This window comes from Rhinatrema bivittatum, chromosome 9 (genome assembly GCF_901001135.1).
Source record: "Rhinatrema bivittatum chromosome 9, aRhiBiv1.1, whole genome shotgun sequence".
Lineage (NCBI taxonomy): Eukaryota > Metazoa > Chordata > Amphibia > Gymnophiona > Rhinatrematidae > Rhinatrema > Rhinatrema bivittatum.
In genome coordinates, this window is record NC_042623.1 from 169,701,043 (window position 1) to 169,719,497 (window position 18,455).

General features: G+C 44.7%; 1 protein-coding gene across 5 annotated transcripts in view; it reads left to right on the forward strand.

Moving 5' to 3' along the window:
- The window catches only part of D2HGDH (D-2-hydroxyglutarate dehydrogenase), a 91,308-nt gene that overhangs the window by 47,012 nt on the left and 25,841 nt on the right, over positions 1–18,455 (forward strand). For all 5 annotated transcript variants that reach the window (XR_003858644.1, XM_029616074.1, XM_029616076.1 and 2 more), the window contains one exon: positions 6,926–7,094. Coding sequence is in view for 4 of the 5 variants with exons in the window: in XM_029616074.1 (XP_029471934.1) it covers positions 6,926–7,094 (169 nt within the window). In the remaining variant the exon portion in view is untranslated. The remainder of the gene's footprint in view (positions 1–6,925; positions 7,095–18,455) is intronic.

Consider the following 18,455-nt stretch of genomic DNA (forward strand, 5'->3'; position numbering starts at 1 on the left):
CTACTCTGCTGTGGTGATTTAAGGAGGCAGTTTCTTTGGCTTAATGCTCTGAGGTCATCCACCACCTGATGTCTTTTGGACACATTTTACCAGAGTTCCATCATCTTCTAGGTGGAAGCAGTTTCTGTGGTGCTGTTGGATGTTCTCTGGGTGGCTACTTGGTTGTTGTTACATTCCTTTGTTGAGCCTTACTAAGCAGAACGAATGTTTGAGACAGGTATCCTCAAAGCAGCCTTCACGTTTCCTCATGGACTAGATAAGCTTTGGTACTCCTCATTTGTATCAAATGGACTGGGGTGAAAGGATAAAATGGAAGGATGTTGGGCTGTAAAGGAAGAGTAACTTTGTGGTTCAGGTCTTTGGCTTATACATGGTTTTAACAGCAAGGTTTTCTTCTCCTGTCTGCCTTTGATTGCTAATTTTGCTTTCCTGTCCACCCTCCTTTGTTTTCCCTGTTCTTTGGGCCAGATAGCTGGCAGTAAGAGGATCTACGTTTACAATTCCATACAATTAAAGTTTTTTTGATATTTTCTAGAATTCTGCTTTTGATATGTTCGGTGCTTTGTTGTAGGAATACAGAGTTGTTCCTATGCTGTATCACTTCTAGGTACTAGTTATTGATGTCATCCAGGAAAACATTTTTTTTTCTCTGCCTCCTTCTGCTGGTAGGGGTCATAACCCACTTGTATTGATTGGACTGGTGTAGCAGGATTCATGGAAAGAAAATGAATAGGTACAAATCTCTCCTTCCCTATTGTCTCATCAGACCAGTCCAGAGACATGGGTTTTGTCTTCATATTATCAGATGGTGGCAGAGAACAATTGATTTGCTTATGTCGCCCCTTATAGGCAGCGAACCTCCTTCAGCTCCTCACCATTTCTTTGTCTTCAGCAGATGGTAGAGGTGCAGCCTTGCAGCTGGAATTCTGGTTGGACAGATTGCTCCCAGGAAGATGTCCGGTCCTTGACCCTGGTAGAGCAGGGAATTGGTGGCCCTTTTCTAGCTTGGTTCCCTGGTGTGAGGGAAGCCTGAAAGCCAGTTGTTCTGGTTCCCTTTCCTCCCCTCCGGTCCTCCCTGCCCCCCTTGGTGGGGCTCCCTGGGCTACTCTTGGAAAATGGTTGATGTCCCAGAGGCCATGGCAGTGATAGCTGAAGAAGACCATAATGAGGGAAGCCCCCTATTTTTGTTTCTTGCTGTGCATAAAGTTTAAGAAGAAAACACTTCTTCTATTATGGCTGCTGTACTGTATGGTCAGGGAGAACTATTTGGCCTGCTGAGTAGGCGCTGAGTGCACACTTCCCTTCTAGTGTGGCATAGCTGAGTAGGGTAAATGCTGCAGTTTGTGTGGGACTTTGTCAGTGCCGTGCTGCAGCCAACTCTGGAGGAGGGGAGGGCAATTCAGAGGTGCCCCCTCCAAAAGCATTAGCAGATCTGAAGGGTTTGCAGTTTGGGGAGAAAGCCCTAGGGCTCTGCCAGGAGAGACCCAGCATGAGTAGTCATCGTGAAAGCGGCAGGGCAGGGAGAAGGGAGGCTGTCTATGAGCCTCCGATTTTATTTGCTGTGGCGTGGACCCATGGGCATTCGCAGGGGATAAGAGCCTAGTCTGGAGACATGGCTCTTTCTTTAGCAGCTCTTTTCTTTCCTAAATTTGTGGTGCTTATGCACCAAGCCTTTTTAATTGAAAGGTATTCTGCTCTGGATCAATCTGCCTGGATATTTGTTTTCTCCTGATGTCTCTAGGCACTCATCCCAGCCTAAGCAGGCCAGATTCTGGCCAGGCTGGCTGGGTCAAGAGAGTACTCGTTTTCAGTGGCAGCACCAAGTATTTTGGAATACTTTACCTGAAGCATTGTGGCAGACCGCCTGTGTAAAAACATTTAAGTCTATGTTTAAAAACTTTTCTTTTTAAGCAGGCATATTCTCTTTGATATCCGCCTTTTTGATTTTTAACTTGAATTATATGTTGCTGCTGTTGATTATTTTTTTTATCTGATGTTTTTGTCTCATTTTTGTATATTATTTTTGTGATTGCTAATGATGTCCATCGCTTAGCCCAGTGTGTATAGACAATTCACAAATTATAATAAAGAAGGATAAAGATGGGATTCTGAGCTCAATGCAGAGGTAGCCTCCACATGTTCCTGGGGTAATATTCTCCTAGGGATCTCAGAGGATTTTAGTGAGCTAGAAGGGGGCCCTCCAGAAGGGAGAGATCCTTTCTATAGAGTGGGATGACCCATGTATGGTTCATTTAAGTGTAAGAAGTTGCTGGTTATGATCTCTAGGCACTAACCTAACTTGGCATTAAGGAAGTACAGGAAGAACCCACCGAAAAGGCAGAAGATCCTACATGTGGAACTCTCAGAAGTTCTGCTAAGGCCTTTTCTTTCATAGGATGGTGAAGGCGTTGATATTGGTGGAGTCGTAGACTCCGGATGCGGGATTAAAGGCGGGCAGAGCAATGAGCAAGCTGTATCCTTTCCTGGATGAGACTGTGGAGCAATTAAGGCTGTCTAAAGTGGTTGCCTTGATTCTGCATTCACAAGGAAGACCACGATTCTTTTGGAGGGGGGGGGGGGGGGTACTGCTCTGAAGGATGCTCAGGATAGGAAGATAGATGTTCATCTTAAGCATGCCTTTTGAGGTTGCAGCCTTGGCTCTGTGGGCAGCAATTTGTAGTAGCCTCATGTCCCGGGCATGTTTGCGATGAATACACAGGCCAAAATTCATAACCAATCCCCAAATATAAAAACAGTGCAAGATCCCCCTCCAATAATCCCTGTCACTAGGACATACTTGCTAACAAATTAAGAAATTCATAGAATTATGGTGAAATGGGGATCTTTGTGCCTAGGGTTTCTTATTTCGCCGAGACCCTTTTATTTCCCTAGTAAGCGCACTTTTCCCTTGCATATCTTGAACTGACAGGCAGGTGGCAGCCTAACTCCTCCTGTACTCTACCTGTTTAATCCAAGCTGCCAGAACCTGCAATTTGCCATGTACCTGAAAGCGAGGCTTGGAATGTTTATGTCCTCAATCTCCACGAGGTGTGATGTTGTAACATTCTGTATTGCTAGTGGTCAGAAAGCCAGTGCCTTGGATTTTAATTGTTTGTACAGTACTAGCTTCAAAGGGATGTAGCTCATAATTTGCCAGAAATTCCAGTTTTGGCTGGGAGTTCAGAGGACCTAGAGCTGTGCCAAGACCCTGTTCTATACATGTTTGTAAGGACAACCTAACCTGAACCTCCCAGACACCGTCTTACGTATAGTGAAACTTGTCTACTTAGTATTAACTGTATGAAACCTTGCTACTTTACTTGTTTGCAAATTAGATTTTTCTGGTCACTGTTTTACTATATATTATTTATTTTTATTATTCAGATGTATAATCCATTTTTTTAAATAAGAAAATTCATCCAAAGAGGGGTACAGCATATTAGAATAGTGGCAATAATTTTGGTATAACATATAGAAATAGCAGCATAAAACTAGGGCCATTAGCAGCTTAACAGCATTAAGGTGCATATTAAAGACTAAACTCTAAATCAAAAAGCTGACTAAGCATGAACAACATCTCGGCAGAATACTAGTGACTAATTAAAAAAATAAATTCACAATAAATAATACCTCAGCACATAATAAGTTATAGAAAATTGTTCAAGGCACTCATTGTGATGCCAGGCTGCATCTTGTAGTCAGTTCAGTCCTGTGACTGATCGCTTGATGATCCAGCATTTTTTGTATTTGCTCTGTAGGTACATTTCTAGAACTGCGTGACCCTTGGGTTGTGTGTGGTTCCAGTGATCCTGGAAACCGCCAGGGGATATCTTAGGAGCCAGGGTACTTGCTTAGGAGCAAGTGAAGACCCAGTTGGCAGGTGGGAGGTTGCCAGTTTAGAGGCATGTGCGCAGGTTCAGGTGCATCTGGGCAGTTCTTGGCAGGAGCCTGCGAGGGTCCACAGGGTTAACCCTGAGTGTTAGGTGTCGCGCTAAGGTGTTATGTAACAGCAACAAATGTTTTTAAAACTCTTACTCAAAGAGCCAAACCTTGAGTTTCTTTTGTATTTTAAATAATTTCCTTCATGAAAATCAAGTGGTATGGAATTCCAGATTTCAGGGGTAAATGCCTAACGTCTCATTCATGTCAGTCTAGTGATCAGCAACGGAAGAGTTGATAGTAACAGTTGCTGTGAGGATCTGCATGCTCTATTGCAGTTCCTATTGCTCCAGTAAATTTGCAAGATACTTTGGGTGAGATGCATATTATTGTTACTCTACTCTTCAAATCACACACAAATTACTGTTGCAAGAGGATTAGATTTATTAAAATTAAGCAGTAAATTGGGGAGCTATTCGAAGGAGAAACTGGAAATAGAACTGTGGTGCCACAGATGGGATGTGACCACCAAAAAATGTAAGGAGTCAGGACAAGCAGAAACGTGCTCTCATCACTACAGCTCAAAGAATCCTTAGAATTTGCTTCTAGAAGAAAATACTTAATTTTCCTCATGAAAGTTTCCCTTTTAAATAGGAAATAATTAAAAAAAAAAGTCTCAAGAGTCTTAACAGCATGTAAGCAGTTCAAAAGATAAATGGGGTAAAAGTTCATTCAAGCTTTGTATAAAGAACATCACAAAATGGCTAGTAGAGATGTGCATGATCTTTCTCAGGTGTCTAGGACATGAACATGATCCGAATAATTGTGGCCCCTGCGGCAGTATGTCCCTGCTTGCAGGATCTTTCAGAGATTTAAATATGAGCTTTCGAGCTCACGAGGAAAATTTAAAACTTAAAAGTAAGGAAGAGGCATAGATATCCCTCGCCATCAAGATCGACTTCAGAAGAGAGATTCACTGATCATATGGAGCATCAAAAATTTGTGTCAAAAAATAATAGTGCCAAGGAATCATCGACACACAAAAAAAAAACCAAACCACTGCGCAGAGCAGAAGCATTCGGTGTTGAAGCTTCCTCAGTGTGACATTTTTCAGCATGGGGAAAAAATCATGGTGCCAAGGAACAGCACCAAAAGAGGCAATTGGTGCTGATTAAGCGATTTATCACAAAGCAGTTTCGGTTCACCACTTGTCCTAGAGGCTGAAGTCAGATGTTCAGCTAAGAAACGAGAACAAATGACTCTACCGCCACTACCTGAATGTCACTCTATGCAAACATTTTGGGCAGATTTCGTCAAAACATATATGAAAGAAATACTGAAAAAAAGGAACACTTTTTTTCACAACCAATACTTGAAAAGCTGGCAAGGGAAGATCGAGTTGCAACCATCTCCATCAGATTCCAAGAAAAGGAAAAAGAAAATTCTCCCATCTCAAGGTCACCTAAAATAGAGAAAGAAAATAGAAAACGTATAGATTGAATTTAAGTGCCTAAAATTGGCATGGCAATGCAAGAGAGAGCTCTAACTGATCTGTTTGTGAAACGAACAGAAGTAGGGAGGGAAGGGCACACGGCACAAGCAGTAGCATGGGAATTCCCACGCGTGCTTGGAAAGCTCTTTTATATTGGCCTTTCTGATCTATAAGAGCAAGAATGGTCTTGATGCTGTTGGATGTCTCCCACTTGTGGCTTGCCTGTCCATGGAGAATAAGTGAAACAGTTTCATTTATTAGTTGAATTGAGATTAATTTGGTTGTATAGTGAGTATTGCTGGTTTAGAGCAAATGAGGAATACTTCTCCAATAGGAGGTGATCTGCTTCCTGTGAAACAGTATCCAGAAAGAAAAAAATTGTGGTAACACATTAGAGAATTGGAAAGAGAACACAAATTAAGAGCAATGGACCACATTAATTAGTGCCTAGCAAAGAGGCAATGTTGAAACAGTAATTGGTTAATATAGCAAAATCCAAGATCATAACCCCCATGAAACCAGTCCTCTCAGTTGTTATCCTACATTTCATTGAACACTGCTACTGTTCTTCATGGCACACCTCCTGCTTTTTCTTACCTGTTTTGTTGTTATGAACTAAGGAAATTCAGATACAGTCTGATGTGCTGCTATGCTGTAGTGATGCAGTTTTTCCTGAAATCCTCTTTTATTTTAATGCTGTGTTTCCCATCCTTACCCTGGAAGCATGCTGGCCTGGTTTTCAGGATATCCATAATGAATATGCATGAGAGAAATTTACATACAGTGGAGATTCAATGTCTGTAAATCTATCTCATGCATGTTCATTGTGGCAGTTCTCAAAACCAGGCTCGTGCGCATGCAGGACAATGCTGGAAACATTAATTAATGCAAATCAATAAAGCCAAACTTTGAAGTGAAATTTCCTTGGACGGCTTAGGCTATGGTAATGAATATATATTTTTCAAGCTGCTTATCTATTGTAGAGGCCACTTACACACAAATGATTGACAGTTACATCATATCTCCATGTCACCATATAAGATCTTTCTTCCCTCACTATCGTGTATGGTTTGCTTATGTTCTGGCACTGGTCTGAGGAGGAACTGCTCAATTTTTTGTGAAAAAAAAAATACATATATCCTTACTTTTTGGCAGCCTGCCTCTACTTTTCACCAGCATAACTCTTTTTTGGTTCTTTCAATGTTTTTTTCAGAACTATATATATAGTTAAGTGGTAGAAGGATTGCCATGAATGTACAGAGCATCTCTGCAAGGCCCTGCTGAGAACGAATGCTTGCATGCACCCAGAGGTTTAGTGATCTATTCAGGGTCACATAGTGGTGTGTAGACGTTTTGAGATGGGTCTCCTGGTTTCATAACTCTGCATTATCTTCTTAAGAGCACTTCTATCCCAAGACACATTTGTACAACAAAATGCAGGCTTGTTTTTAGATTGGGTGGGAAAAGAGCCTGAACAGCAGATTGGGAAATGCTGTTATGCTCTGGAGTACAGCTGCTCTGTCTCCTTTCTTTCACTTGTTCCATGGTCCTCAGGTGCTGGCCGATGGCAAGCTTCTGAACTGCCTGACTTCTCTGCGGAAGGATAACACTGGCTATGATATGAAGCAACTTTTCATTGGATCGGAGGGGACTCTGGGAGTCATCACTGCTGTTTCTATACTCTGTCCTCGGAAACCAAAAGCTATCAATGTAGCATTCCTGGGTAAGATGCAACTTTTGCTCTTCCATTTTTGGGTAACCAAAGCAAACTGTTTTCTAACCTGAAAGTTCATTCAAATTAGGGAAGGAGAAACTCACATATTGTGCAAGCACCTTGCTCCTGATGGTCTTGGGGGAGGTATGGGATAGTGCAGGTACTCTTTGCTCTGGAGAGTACTGGTGGCAGTGTGTGTGGAGTGGTGCAGGTACCTTCTGCTCCAACAGGTGCTTGGGGTAAGAGAGATGCTACAGGTGCTCTGTCCTCCAGAGGGTGGATGGGTGTAGGTACTGTGTTCCCTGGAGGGTGGTAGTTGATGTGATATACAGGCACCTTGTGCTTTGGAGAGTGCATTGGGGGGTGAGTGGTGATGCAGGTATCCTGTGCTCTGGTGGGTGTGTCTGTAGGTGTGTGTACTCTGGAGGGTACATGGGTGAGGGGATGTAGTGTGGTGCAGGTACCTTGTGCTCTGAGAAGTGTTGGGGAGTAGAAGATTGGTCAGGCACCTCCTGCTGTGACCAGGGTTGGATGGTGCAGGCATCCTGTGCTTTGAAGGGTTCTGTAGAGTTTATGAAATGGTGCTGAATGATATTGGGAGATGCTGGAGTGGGACAGGGCCCCTGTCAATGGAGAATAGTAAGGGATATGTGGGGGGGGGGAGGGGAGGTGCAGGCCCCCTGTATTCTGCGTTGGTTCACTTCTTATATTTCAAATCATGCACAACAGGTGGCTCTTGATTCCTCCTCTTCTGATTGGTTTAATATTGCTTCTAGCATTCCACAATGTTCTCCATCTGCAGTGATTTTTGAATATCTCTAAATCCCCCTCATGCAAGTTACTTTCTACATTAGGAATACATTACAAGTTTTATGTGGACAATATTCAGTTCTTTGTTCCCAAATTGTCTTCATGGTCTGCAACAAATAATCTTCTGGCTTTCTGCTTTTCTGCCATCAGAACTTGGCTAGTCCTTCGTTGCCTTGCTTTCAACTTAGATAAAACTGAAAGCATCGTTCTCAGTAGGCATTCAGTCGAGAACACCCCATTGAGTTTCACCTTTGAAAACCATAAAATAAATCTCAGTCTGTTTGTAACCTTGAAGTTATTCTTATTTTATTTATTTGATTGTTTTTATATACTGACATTCATTGGAGTATATCACATCGGTTTACATTATAACCTTGAGAACTAGTACATTGTAACATTGCGAAAACATATATAACTTAATGAGCTAAGGAGGCTTATCAGTGCACTATAACATAAAAGACATTGAACTTAAGATTAAGGTTTCTTAGAAGGGATACATGGTATCTTGAAAGGGGGAAAGGAATATGGTGACATTGATGCATCGGCGTATAATAGCATTGGAGTGTGGAATAACATGTAGGTAGGTGACATTGAATACTGGGAGAATGGGGTACTTATATCTGCTGTGGGAGGTGGGTGGGGTCTGTGTGGTGGTAGGCTTTTTGGAATACCAGGTTTTCAGGTATTTTTTGAAAGACTGGGTGGAAGGTTCCAGTCTCAGTTGGGTGGGCAGTTTGTTCCAGAGGGATGGGCCTGCTATTGAGATGGTGTGTTTTCTGGTGGAGGTGAGGAGGGCTAGTTTTGTGGGAGGGATAGTGAGCAGGCTAGTGTTTTGGGATTGCAGGTTTCTCTGTGGGTCATGATGGTGGGGGGTGTTCTTTAGCCATTTGTGATTTTCGTTGTTAATGGTTTTGTGAGGTAGAGTAAGGCTTTTGTATTGTGCCCTGTAGGTGACAGGGAGCCAATGGAGCTCTTTTAGTATGGGTGTGATGTGTGAGGAACGACTGCAGTTTGTGAGCGATCTGGCAGCTGCGTTTTGCAGAAGCTGGAGGGGTTTGATGGAGGAGGCTGGGAGTCCGAGGAGGAGGGAGTTGCAGTAATCCAGTTTGGAAAGTATGAGGGACTGGAGTACTATGCGGTAATCATGGATGAATAGGAGGGGTTTGATTCTTTTTAGGACTTGGAGCTTATAATAGCCCTCCTTGATTGTTAAATTTATGTGTTTCTTCATGTTGAGTTCAGAGTCTAGAGTGATGCCAAGGTCTTTTATTTCGTTGGAGAATTGAAAGTTTGGTTGAACGGACGCGATTTCTTGTATGGTCTTTGTGGTGGTTCTGTTGGAGATATGTAAGATTTCTGTTTTTTGTGGTTGAGTGTCAGAGATATCTGAGTGAGGAGGTTTGTTATTTGGATGGAGAGGGATTCCCATAATGAGATGGTGTTAGGTATGTTTTCCTTGATGGGAAGAAGGATTTGGACATTGTCTGCGTAGATATAGGAGGTGAGGTCCAGGTTGGAGAGGAGCTTGTAGAGGGGGAGCATATATATGTTGAAGAGGGTGGAGGAGAGTGAGGATCCTTGGGATACACTGTGGGGGAGTAGTAATTGTTTTGCTTCGGCATGATTGAGGTGAACTTTGTAGGATCTGTTAGATAGGTAGCAGCTGAACCATGTGAGGGTGTTTTCTCCTAGGCCAATCTCCATTAGTCGGGTTAGTAGAATGTTGTAATTTACGGTGTCGAATGCTGCAGAGTTGTCAGAACCAGGAGGTAGGAGTGTCCGTTGTCAATGCCTCTGAAGGCTGTGTCTGTCTTGACTCTAATTTGTCCATGAAATTACAGATTGAATTGTTAGTTAAGTCCTTCAAACTAAGAATGCTTCAGAGATCAAAGCCTTTGCCAGCCCATGATTTCAGAACAGTGTCCTATCCTGACTTGACTATTGCAATTATCTTTTTCTGGATTGACTTGTTCATTCTCTTAAGACCTTCCAGATAGTGCAGAACTCCCCAGTGAGGGCTCTGTCTGGCACTTCACCCAGGAGCACATTACTCTACTCCTGAAAGCACTGCATTGTTTACCCATTGAGTGACGAATTAAATATAAAGTTGCTCCTCTGGTCAAAAAGTATTTTTCAGACAACGTAGTTTTCCTAGCGTGTAGCAGATGGACTCATAACAAATGGTATAGTGTGCTCGTGCTAGCAGTTTGAGACGGATCTGACGTCAGCACGTGGTACATATACCCCTGCAGGAAGTGCAGCAACTCAGTAATTTCCATCTCCAAAGCAGTTTGGAGTTACCTTATGCTCGCCGAGCGTTTTTCCAAATTATAACGACTAAATTCTTAGAAGAAATCCTACCTGAAGACAAGCCCCGCACTCCTGCGGTGTTACCCTCGGGTCCCTCCCCCAGTTGAGTTTCCTGAGGTGATTTCCGTGGTCCCTCGGAGGTAAGAGCCTCGGTCCGTGGCGGGATCGCGGCAGGGACCTTGCCCCCGAGTGAGAAGGGCTTGGGCGCGGCATAGAGGCAGCCTTGGTCCCGGTGCGGACTTAGCCCCCGAGAGAGATGAGTTCAGGCGCGGCTTAGAGGCAGCGGGTGCACTTCCTCGAGCGCGGTGGTGACGGTACTTACCCTCTCCCCCCGCAGCCGGAGACCGCCCGGGTCGCAGCCGGGAAGCGCTGAAGATCAGGTAAGGCGTACATCTTTCCTTTACTGGTCTCCGAAGAGCGAGGATTAGCAGGGTCTGCCTACGTGGCAGCCCACCAAGGAGGTCGCCATTTTGCCTGTCTGCTCGCCGTCGCCATCTGCCCTGGTTCGCCGCCTCGATCTCTGTTAGGCGCCCGAAAATATTTGGGCGCCCATTGCTGGATAGGCGCACATTGCTAAGCGCATTACTAAGCGCACGCTGATAGGCGCACGTTACTAAGCGCACGTTCATAGGCGCAAGTTCACAGGCACACATTCAGAGGCGCACGTTGATAGGAGGCGCACGTTGATAGGCGCACCTTCATAGGCGCACGTTGATGGGCGCACATTGAAAGGCGCTCATTGATGATGGGAGATCAGACGCGATGGAGCGTATGAGAGCCCATGCGGCCGCAGGGCCGGCACTTCCAGAATCAGGCATAAGAGCTCTAGGCCTCTGCTCAGCATGCCACCTCAGAGCCACACAGAGCTAGGAAGCAGACTCCCTATGTGCCCAATGTGAGGAGGCCCTGGGAGTTCCAGACCAGGGCCGGTCTCAGCCCAGCTTGACTGCCAGTTCCTCAGGGAACACCCCGAACCTAGCAGGCCGCGGCGAGCAGCCAGGGAACCCCACAGACCTGGTGCCCCTACGGCTAGAACCTGCTTCCCTCTCCTGGGTGGAATTATTCAAGGGGATCCATGCCTTCGTCAAGATGCAGTCTGATCCCCGATCGGACCCATACGTACCGGATGACCCTGCCCCCGGACCCTCAAGACCTACGCATGGCCACCCGCCACCTGGAAGCCCTGCTTATGGGGACTCGGATTACTCTGAGGAAGATGGCGAGCCCCCCGAGGAGGGAGAACTCCCCTTGGGGATAGAACCGTATCGAACCATGAGACGCTTCTTTCCTAAGGAGGATCTTCCAGACCTGGTCTCTCAATGCCTGTCGGAGTGGGCTATCCCGGGCCAGGGCACCCCAGGGGAACCTAGGATGAACCCCCTGCTAGAGGGCCTGTGTCAAACGGCTCCCCATTTTCCCCTTCTACAAGCAGCACAGCAGTTAATCGATCTGGAGTGGAATGTGCCGGAGGCTTCATTCAAAGGGGGTCGGGCTTTGTCTAGCATGTACCCCCTAGACCCGGCAACCAAGGAGCTGCTGGCGTGCCCAATGGTAGACGCCATAGTTAGCGCAATTGTGAAGCCCGCCACCATTCCGGTGGAGGGAGGGGCAGCCCTCAAGGATGCACATGACCGGCACATGGACGCCATTCTGAAACAAGCCTTTGAGGTGGCAGCCATGTCCCTACAAATTGCGACCTGCTGCACCGTGGTAACGCGCTCCTGCTTATCACAAGCCAGGAACAACACCCCGGGAGAAGAAATGGAATCAGCCCTCTCGTTCCTCACTGACGCTGCCTCCGACCTAGTCCGTACGGCAGCCAAGGGAGTGTCATCCTCAGTGGCAGCCAGAAGACACCTCTGGCTACGACATTGGTCGGCCGACTCTTCCTCCAAGACACGCCTTACAAGAATGCCCTTTAAGGGATCCCTCCTGTTCGGCAGCGACCTCGAGAAACTGGCTAATAAATGGGGCGCATCTCCATTACCCCATCTACCGGAAGACAGGTCAAGGAGGACCCAGCGGCCTTTTTCTAGACCATCCAGAGGTCGAAGCTCTCAACGCTTCAATCCTTACAGGGCTCACTACCAAGCACCTCGTTCTCAGACTAGGAACCAGTCCTTTCGGACCAGGCACAACAAGAGGGGAACTGGCTCGGGGTCGGGTCCCGGCCGCACCCCACAATGAGAATCAGCCGACCCATCTGGGGGAAGAAGCCATAGGGGGCAGGCTAACCCTATTTTACTGCAGGTGGGTCGATTTACTTTGGACCAGTGGGTCCTCGCCATTGTCCGGGAAGGGTATTACCTGGACTTCCTCCATCTCCCTCCGGACAAGTTTGTGGAATCGCCTTGTCCGCCCCTCAAGAGGGCGGCGTTGGCAGCTACCTTGGAGAGGCTCCTGTCCCTAAAAGCCATAATCCCAGTGCCTGCATGGGACATAAATTCTGGGCATTACTCCATTTATTTCATTGTCCCCAAGAAGGGGGGCACCTTCAGACCCGTCCTGGACCTCAAGTCAGTCAACCGGTACTTACGGGTCCCAGGATTTCGTCCACGACTCCGTCTTCTGCCTCATTCCTGGCTTGGTTCCTCCTCCGGCTCCCGGCTTCCGACTCGGCTTCCTTCCTGGTCTTCGCTGGCCCAGAAGATTCGCCTAAGTCCCAGCGGCCGGGCCCCTACGGGCGCCTCCTGGGGGGGGCTCCGGCTTCCAGGGTGAATCTCCAAAAGTCCCAGCGGCTGGACTCCTACAGGCTCCTCCTGGGGGAGTACCGGCTTCCAGGGTGAAGACTCTTCAGTCACCGGGGCCCAACGTCGTCCTTCCTCTCAGCCTTGCCGAGTCCTTGGTCGCATAGGACTGCACCTCGTCCCAGTGCCGAAGCCTTCCCTGAGTCCTCCGAGCCGCCTCCCGGTTGGGACGCTTGCCGTGGTCCTCCACAGCACACCATCTTCTATCCCAACCGGCCCAAGGGTCCACAACCGTAACACAAATTATCTGGCCCATATAGTGGTAAAACTAAACTTATACCCAACCAACAACACACATCCCTATATCCATTAAATATTGAGCAATTATGATAATCTACACTTCAAAGCCGACTCTTCTTCATCTTCTTGTTCTTATGAATCTCCTTATATTATCTCCTTCATCACAAATTCCCATTAATCTCTCTGTGTCCCTGACCTACTGTAATTCTCCTTGGACTTTTTAGGAAAGTTAATATTTATCCTAAAGCTTTTTTTTTCTTTATTATGATCTAAGTATTTTTTTTTATATCAGAGTATTTTGATTGAATATTGTTGAAATGCATAATAAAAATAGTTTAAAAAAATGAAATAAAATAAAACTAAATAAATAACTAAAAGGCCGAGGGTGTGGGATAGTGCAGGCACTCTGTCCTGAATAGGGTGTGACGGGATGTGAGATGGGGCAGGCATCCTGTTCTCTGGACTGTATGTCAAGGGGTGCGGGAAGGTTCATTGGGGGTGTGGAGTGATGTAGACATCTTGTGCACTGTGTGTGTGGGGGTGTTTTGGAGGGTGCAGGGGGTGAGGAGATGTGGAGTGGTTTAAGCATCCTCTGCTGCAGGGGGTGCTTCAGGCACATTGTGCTCTGTAGTGGGTTGAGAGGTGTTAGATGGTGCAGGCATCCTCAAATTTGAAGGGTGCTGTAGACAGGGGTGGGAAAACATTTTTTTTTTGTACTGGGGCTACATTACAAGTTATCGACCACAATGAGGACTGAGGGCTGAAGGTCCCTCTTGGAGCTCCATGACACAACAGTCAAATCCCCAATACTTGCTGCAGGCATTTCAGCATCCAGCAGGCTTATGCATAATCATTTTTAGCACCCGAGGAGCCCTTTCAGTCATGGATCCCAGCCTCTTCCAAAATCGGCAACTCAAGAGGTACAAGGCATTTTTCCAACTAGCAGACTACCTCACCTCGGTCACAAATGCAGAACACAAACAGACTCTCACCAGATCAGAATAAAAAGACCATAAAGTATAAATGGAGAGATGCAGACAAAAAATTGAATTGGAAACCACTAAAAGACAGATTCATATGCAGTGCAATAATGCAAAAACAGAAATATCACCATTCCTCATAAAACATAATAAAAAAATATAAAATTAATCATCATAGTAAACAATACCAATAAAAATATTTCAAAACAGATGATAAATAGAACATATAATTAAGAAGAATAAGAATAAAAAATGTTAATTTCCCAAAAATCAATTAAATATTTCAAAACAGCAGACATATTAAACACCCAATAATTAAGACATTAATAAGAATAACAATATTTCCCTCTTTATATCTATGATGTCACCCCCTAAATCTTAAGGAAATGGGTGAAGGGGATAACAAAAGTCAGCTGAATAAGGCAGAAAAGAAGTCTAAGAAGAGCAGTAACCTGAAAGGAGAGAAGTTGGAAATGTATGAGCACAAATGCTTGTAGTTTGGGCAATAAAGTCCCAGACCTGCAAGTCCTAATGATGGAGGTGGATTTAGACATTGTTGCTGTTACGGAGACATGGTTCGTGAATTCGCATGATTGGGATACAGCCATACCGGATTATAACTTGTTAATGAAGGACAGAAAGGACAGAAAAGGGGGAGGAGTAGCTCTTTATGTCAAAAACAGTATCCAGGCAACTAAACTGCAAGGAATGTGAGGTAACGAAGAAGAATTATGGGCCTTCCGAAAAAAAAGATGATGGTGCATCTATTTTTACTGGAGTGGTGTACTGGCCTTCGACTCATATGGAAGATCTAGACAGAAATCTGGTTGAAGACATCCAAAGGGTGTGAAAGAAGGGAGAAGATTTGATTGTTTGAGATTTTAATTTGTCAGAAGTATACTAGAGAATACTTTCTGTGCAATCTGACAGAAGTAGAGAGATAGTGGATGCCTTGCAAGGGGCTCTGTTCAAACAAATGGTAATGGAACCCACGAGGGAGGGAGTTATACGCAACTTAGTGCTCACTAACAGGGTTAAGGTCTCTAATGTCCGGTGGGTGCCCACCTCAGCACCAGTGATCATCAAACGGTATGGTTTGATATTGCAAATACGATACAGAGAAGTTAGACGAATACCTGACGTTTGAATTTCAAAAATTCGGATTTTGTTAAAATGGGGAAGTACCTGGAGATAGAACTAGAAGGCTGGGAGAAAATGAGTGAGGTGGAACAACAGTGGGCCAAACTAAAAGGAGCAGTTACAAAGGCAACAAATCTACATGTTAGAAAAGTAAACAAAAGCAAGAGAAATAAGAAACCTATTTGGTTCTCAAAGGAAGTGGCTGATAAAATAAAATCAAAAAGAACAAATTCAGGAAATATAAAGTATCCCAAAAATAGGAACACAGGGAAGAATATCTGGGGAAGCTGAAGGAGACTAAGAAAGTAATCAAGAAAGCAAAAAGTCATGCAGAAGAAAGGATTGCCAAAGAGGTAAAGCGAGGTGACAAAACATTTTTCAGATACATCAGAGAAAATAGAAAGGTCCAAAGTGGTATAGTGAAATTGAGAGCCTGTGATGAAGAGATGACGGAAATTTTAAACAAATACTTCAGTTCGGTGTTCACTAAAGAAAACCCTGGAGAAGGACCATCGCTAGATAACAAGACAGTGGATGGGGGTGAGTAGATGAAACTGTTTACAGAAGAGAATGTATGGGAAGAACTAGGAAAACTGAAAGTGGACAAAGCCATGGGGCCTGATGAGATTCATCCCAGGATACTGAGGGAGCTCAGAGATGTGCTGGCAGGTCCGCTGCATGACCTGTTCAATAGATCCCTGGAAATGGGAGTAGTGCCGAGTGATTGGAGAAGAGTGGTAGTAGGAGCAGAGAGGAGGCTGGAAACTACAAGCTGGTTAGCCTCACCTCAGTGGTGGCAAAATTAATGGAGACTCTGCTGAAGGAAAGAATAGTGACCTATCTACATTCAGGAGGATTGCTAGACCCAAGGCAGTATGGATTCAGAAGGGGAAGGGTCCTGTCAGACTAATCTGATTGATTGATTTTTTTGATTGGGTGACAAAAGAATTGGATCGAGGAAGAGTGCCCGATATCATCTACTTGGATTTCAGCAAAGCTTTTGATATGGTCCCACATAGGAAACTTGTGAATAAAATGAGAAGCTGGAGAGTAAATGCCAAGGTGGTGGCGTGGATTACAAACTGGTTGACGGATAGAAGGCAGTGTGTGATGGTAAATGGAATCTACTCTGAAGAGAGAACCGTGTTAAGTGGAGTGCCGCAAGGATCGGTGTTCAATATCTTTTTGAGTGACATTGCTGAAGGGATAGATGGTAAAGTTTGTCTTTTTGTGGATGATACTAAGATCTGCAACAGAGTGGACACGCTGGAAGGAGTAGAGAGAATGAGAAGTGACTTGAGGAAGCTTGAAGAGTGGTCGAAGATATGGCAGCTGGAAGTGCAGAGTCATGAATTTGGGGTGTGGTAATCTAAAATTGTTGTATGTGATGGTAGGTGAAGGGATGTTGTGCACGGAGCAAGAGAGGGACCTTGGGGTGATAGTGTCTAGCGATTTGAAGACAGCAAAGCAATGTGACAAGGTGATAGCTAAAGCCAGAAGAATGCTGGGCTGCATAGAGGGAGGAATAGCCAATAAGGAAAAGGAAGTGATAGTTTCCATTGGCTAACTCCATCATTAAAATAATCACCTAACTTACTAACAGCAATTACAATAAAATGTGTATGAAAAGATATTTTCTGCAAGAACATTTAAAACTGCTTTCTGCATGCAAGTGAAACTAATAATGAGCAAACTTCTGTTTAAAATAGAAATGAGGAAGAGATGACCATAATGCCATAAAATCCAGGGATAAGTACCATTGTTCACAGCAAAAATTAGTTACACAAAAATTGGATCTTTAAAATACAGACAGACCCTCACCAAATACAGAATAGAAAGACCTTGAAGTTTAAATAGAAACATGCGAACAAAAACTGTACTGGAAACTACAAGTTTGACTGTATTATGCAGTACAACAACAGAAAAACAGAAATATCATTCCTTGCAAAATATCAAGCAATAAAATCAAGAGATATAAAACATCATTCATAATATTAACATCATAGTAATAAAAAGAATAAATATGTCAAAACAGCCAATAAACATTCAATAATTTTTAAAAATTGTATAAATTTGTTCTAATATTTCCCAAAAAGCAATAATATATTTGAAATATCTGATGAATAAAACATCCAATAATTAAAACAAAAATCTTCTATTAAAACAAAATATTTCAAAACAGCAGAAACATCAAATTATACCCAATAATTAAAACTAAGAATTATTTTAAAAATCTCTCCAAACCTGGGAAAGCCTATATGTGATGCTCTTACAGACATACAAAAACACACACATGCATAGACTGTCACAGGCTCACAGACACACACACACACACATTCATGCATACACACAAGCTCTCACGCAGACACACGCACAGGCTCTTACACGCACAAACACGTGCACACTGGCTCTCACAGACACACACATGCATAGGTTTTCACACAGACACATATGCATGCACACAGGCTCTCACATAAGACATGCATGCGCACAGGCTCTCACATAAGATGCTCACACACACAAGTTCTCTCACAGACAGATACATGCACACACTTTGACTTTGGGCCGTGCTGGGATGGTTCCACCATGGCCCTGCGGAACTCCTTTGAGTTGAAGCCACGGTGGAATGGACTCCACCATGGCCCCAACAGTCTTCCTGAGCTGGTTGGGGAGGGCGTAGTTGTGCGTGCCCATGAAGCTTAGAGGGAATGCTGCATATGACTCTCTCCCTTCCTGCCGGCTTAGTGTCGTCTTCTTCCTGCTGGCTGGGTGCTGGAAGCCTACTGGCAGTTCAACTTCGGGCTCACCACCATGCAGAGCCTTTTGCATCAGCATGTCATTCAGTAGCGCTGCCAACGCAGTCATTTACCTTTCTGCCTACATTTCTGAAGTTGCGCAGGCCTCACATAATATAAATTTTAGAGGAATAGACGGGCTCGCATAAAGATGGTGAAGGGCTGGATATGGCCCGCTGGCCATAGTTTGCCTACCTCTGCTGTAGAATGTATGGCATGGTGTAGACATCCCCATGTACTGAATGATGCTGAGCGGTGTTGGGGTGGGGCAGGTACCCCTGTGTTCTTATGAGGGGGGGGGGGCACTTCGGAGCATGTGTGTGGATGGTGAAGCTAACCTGTGCTGTA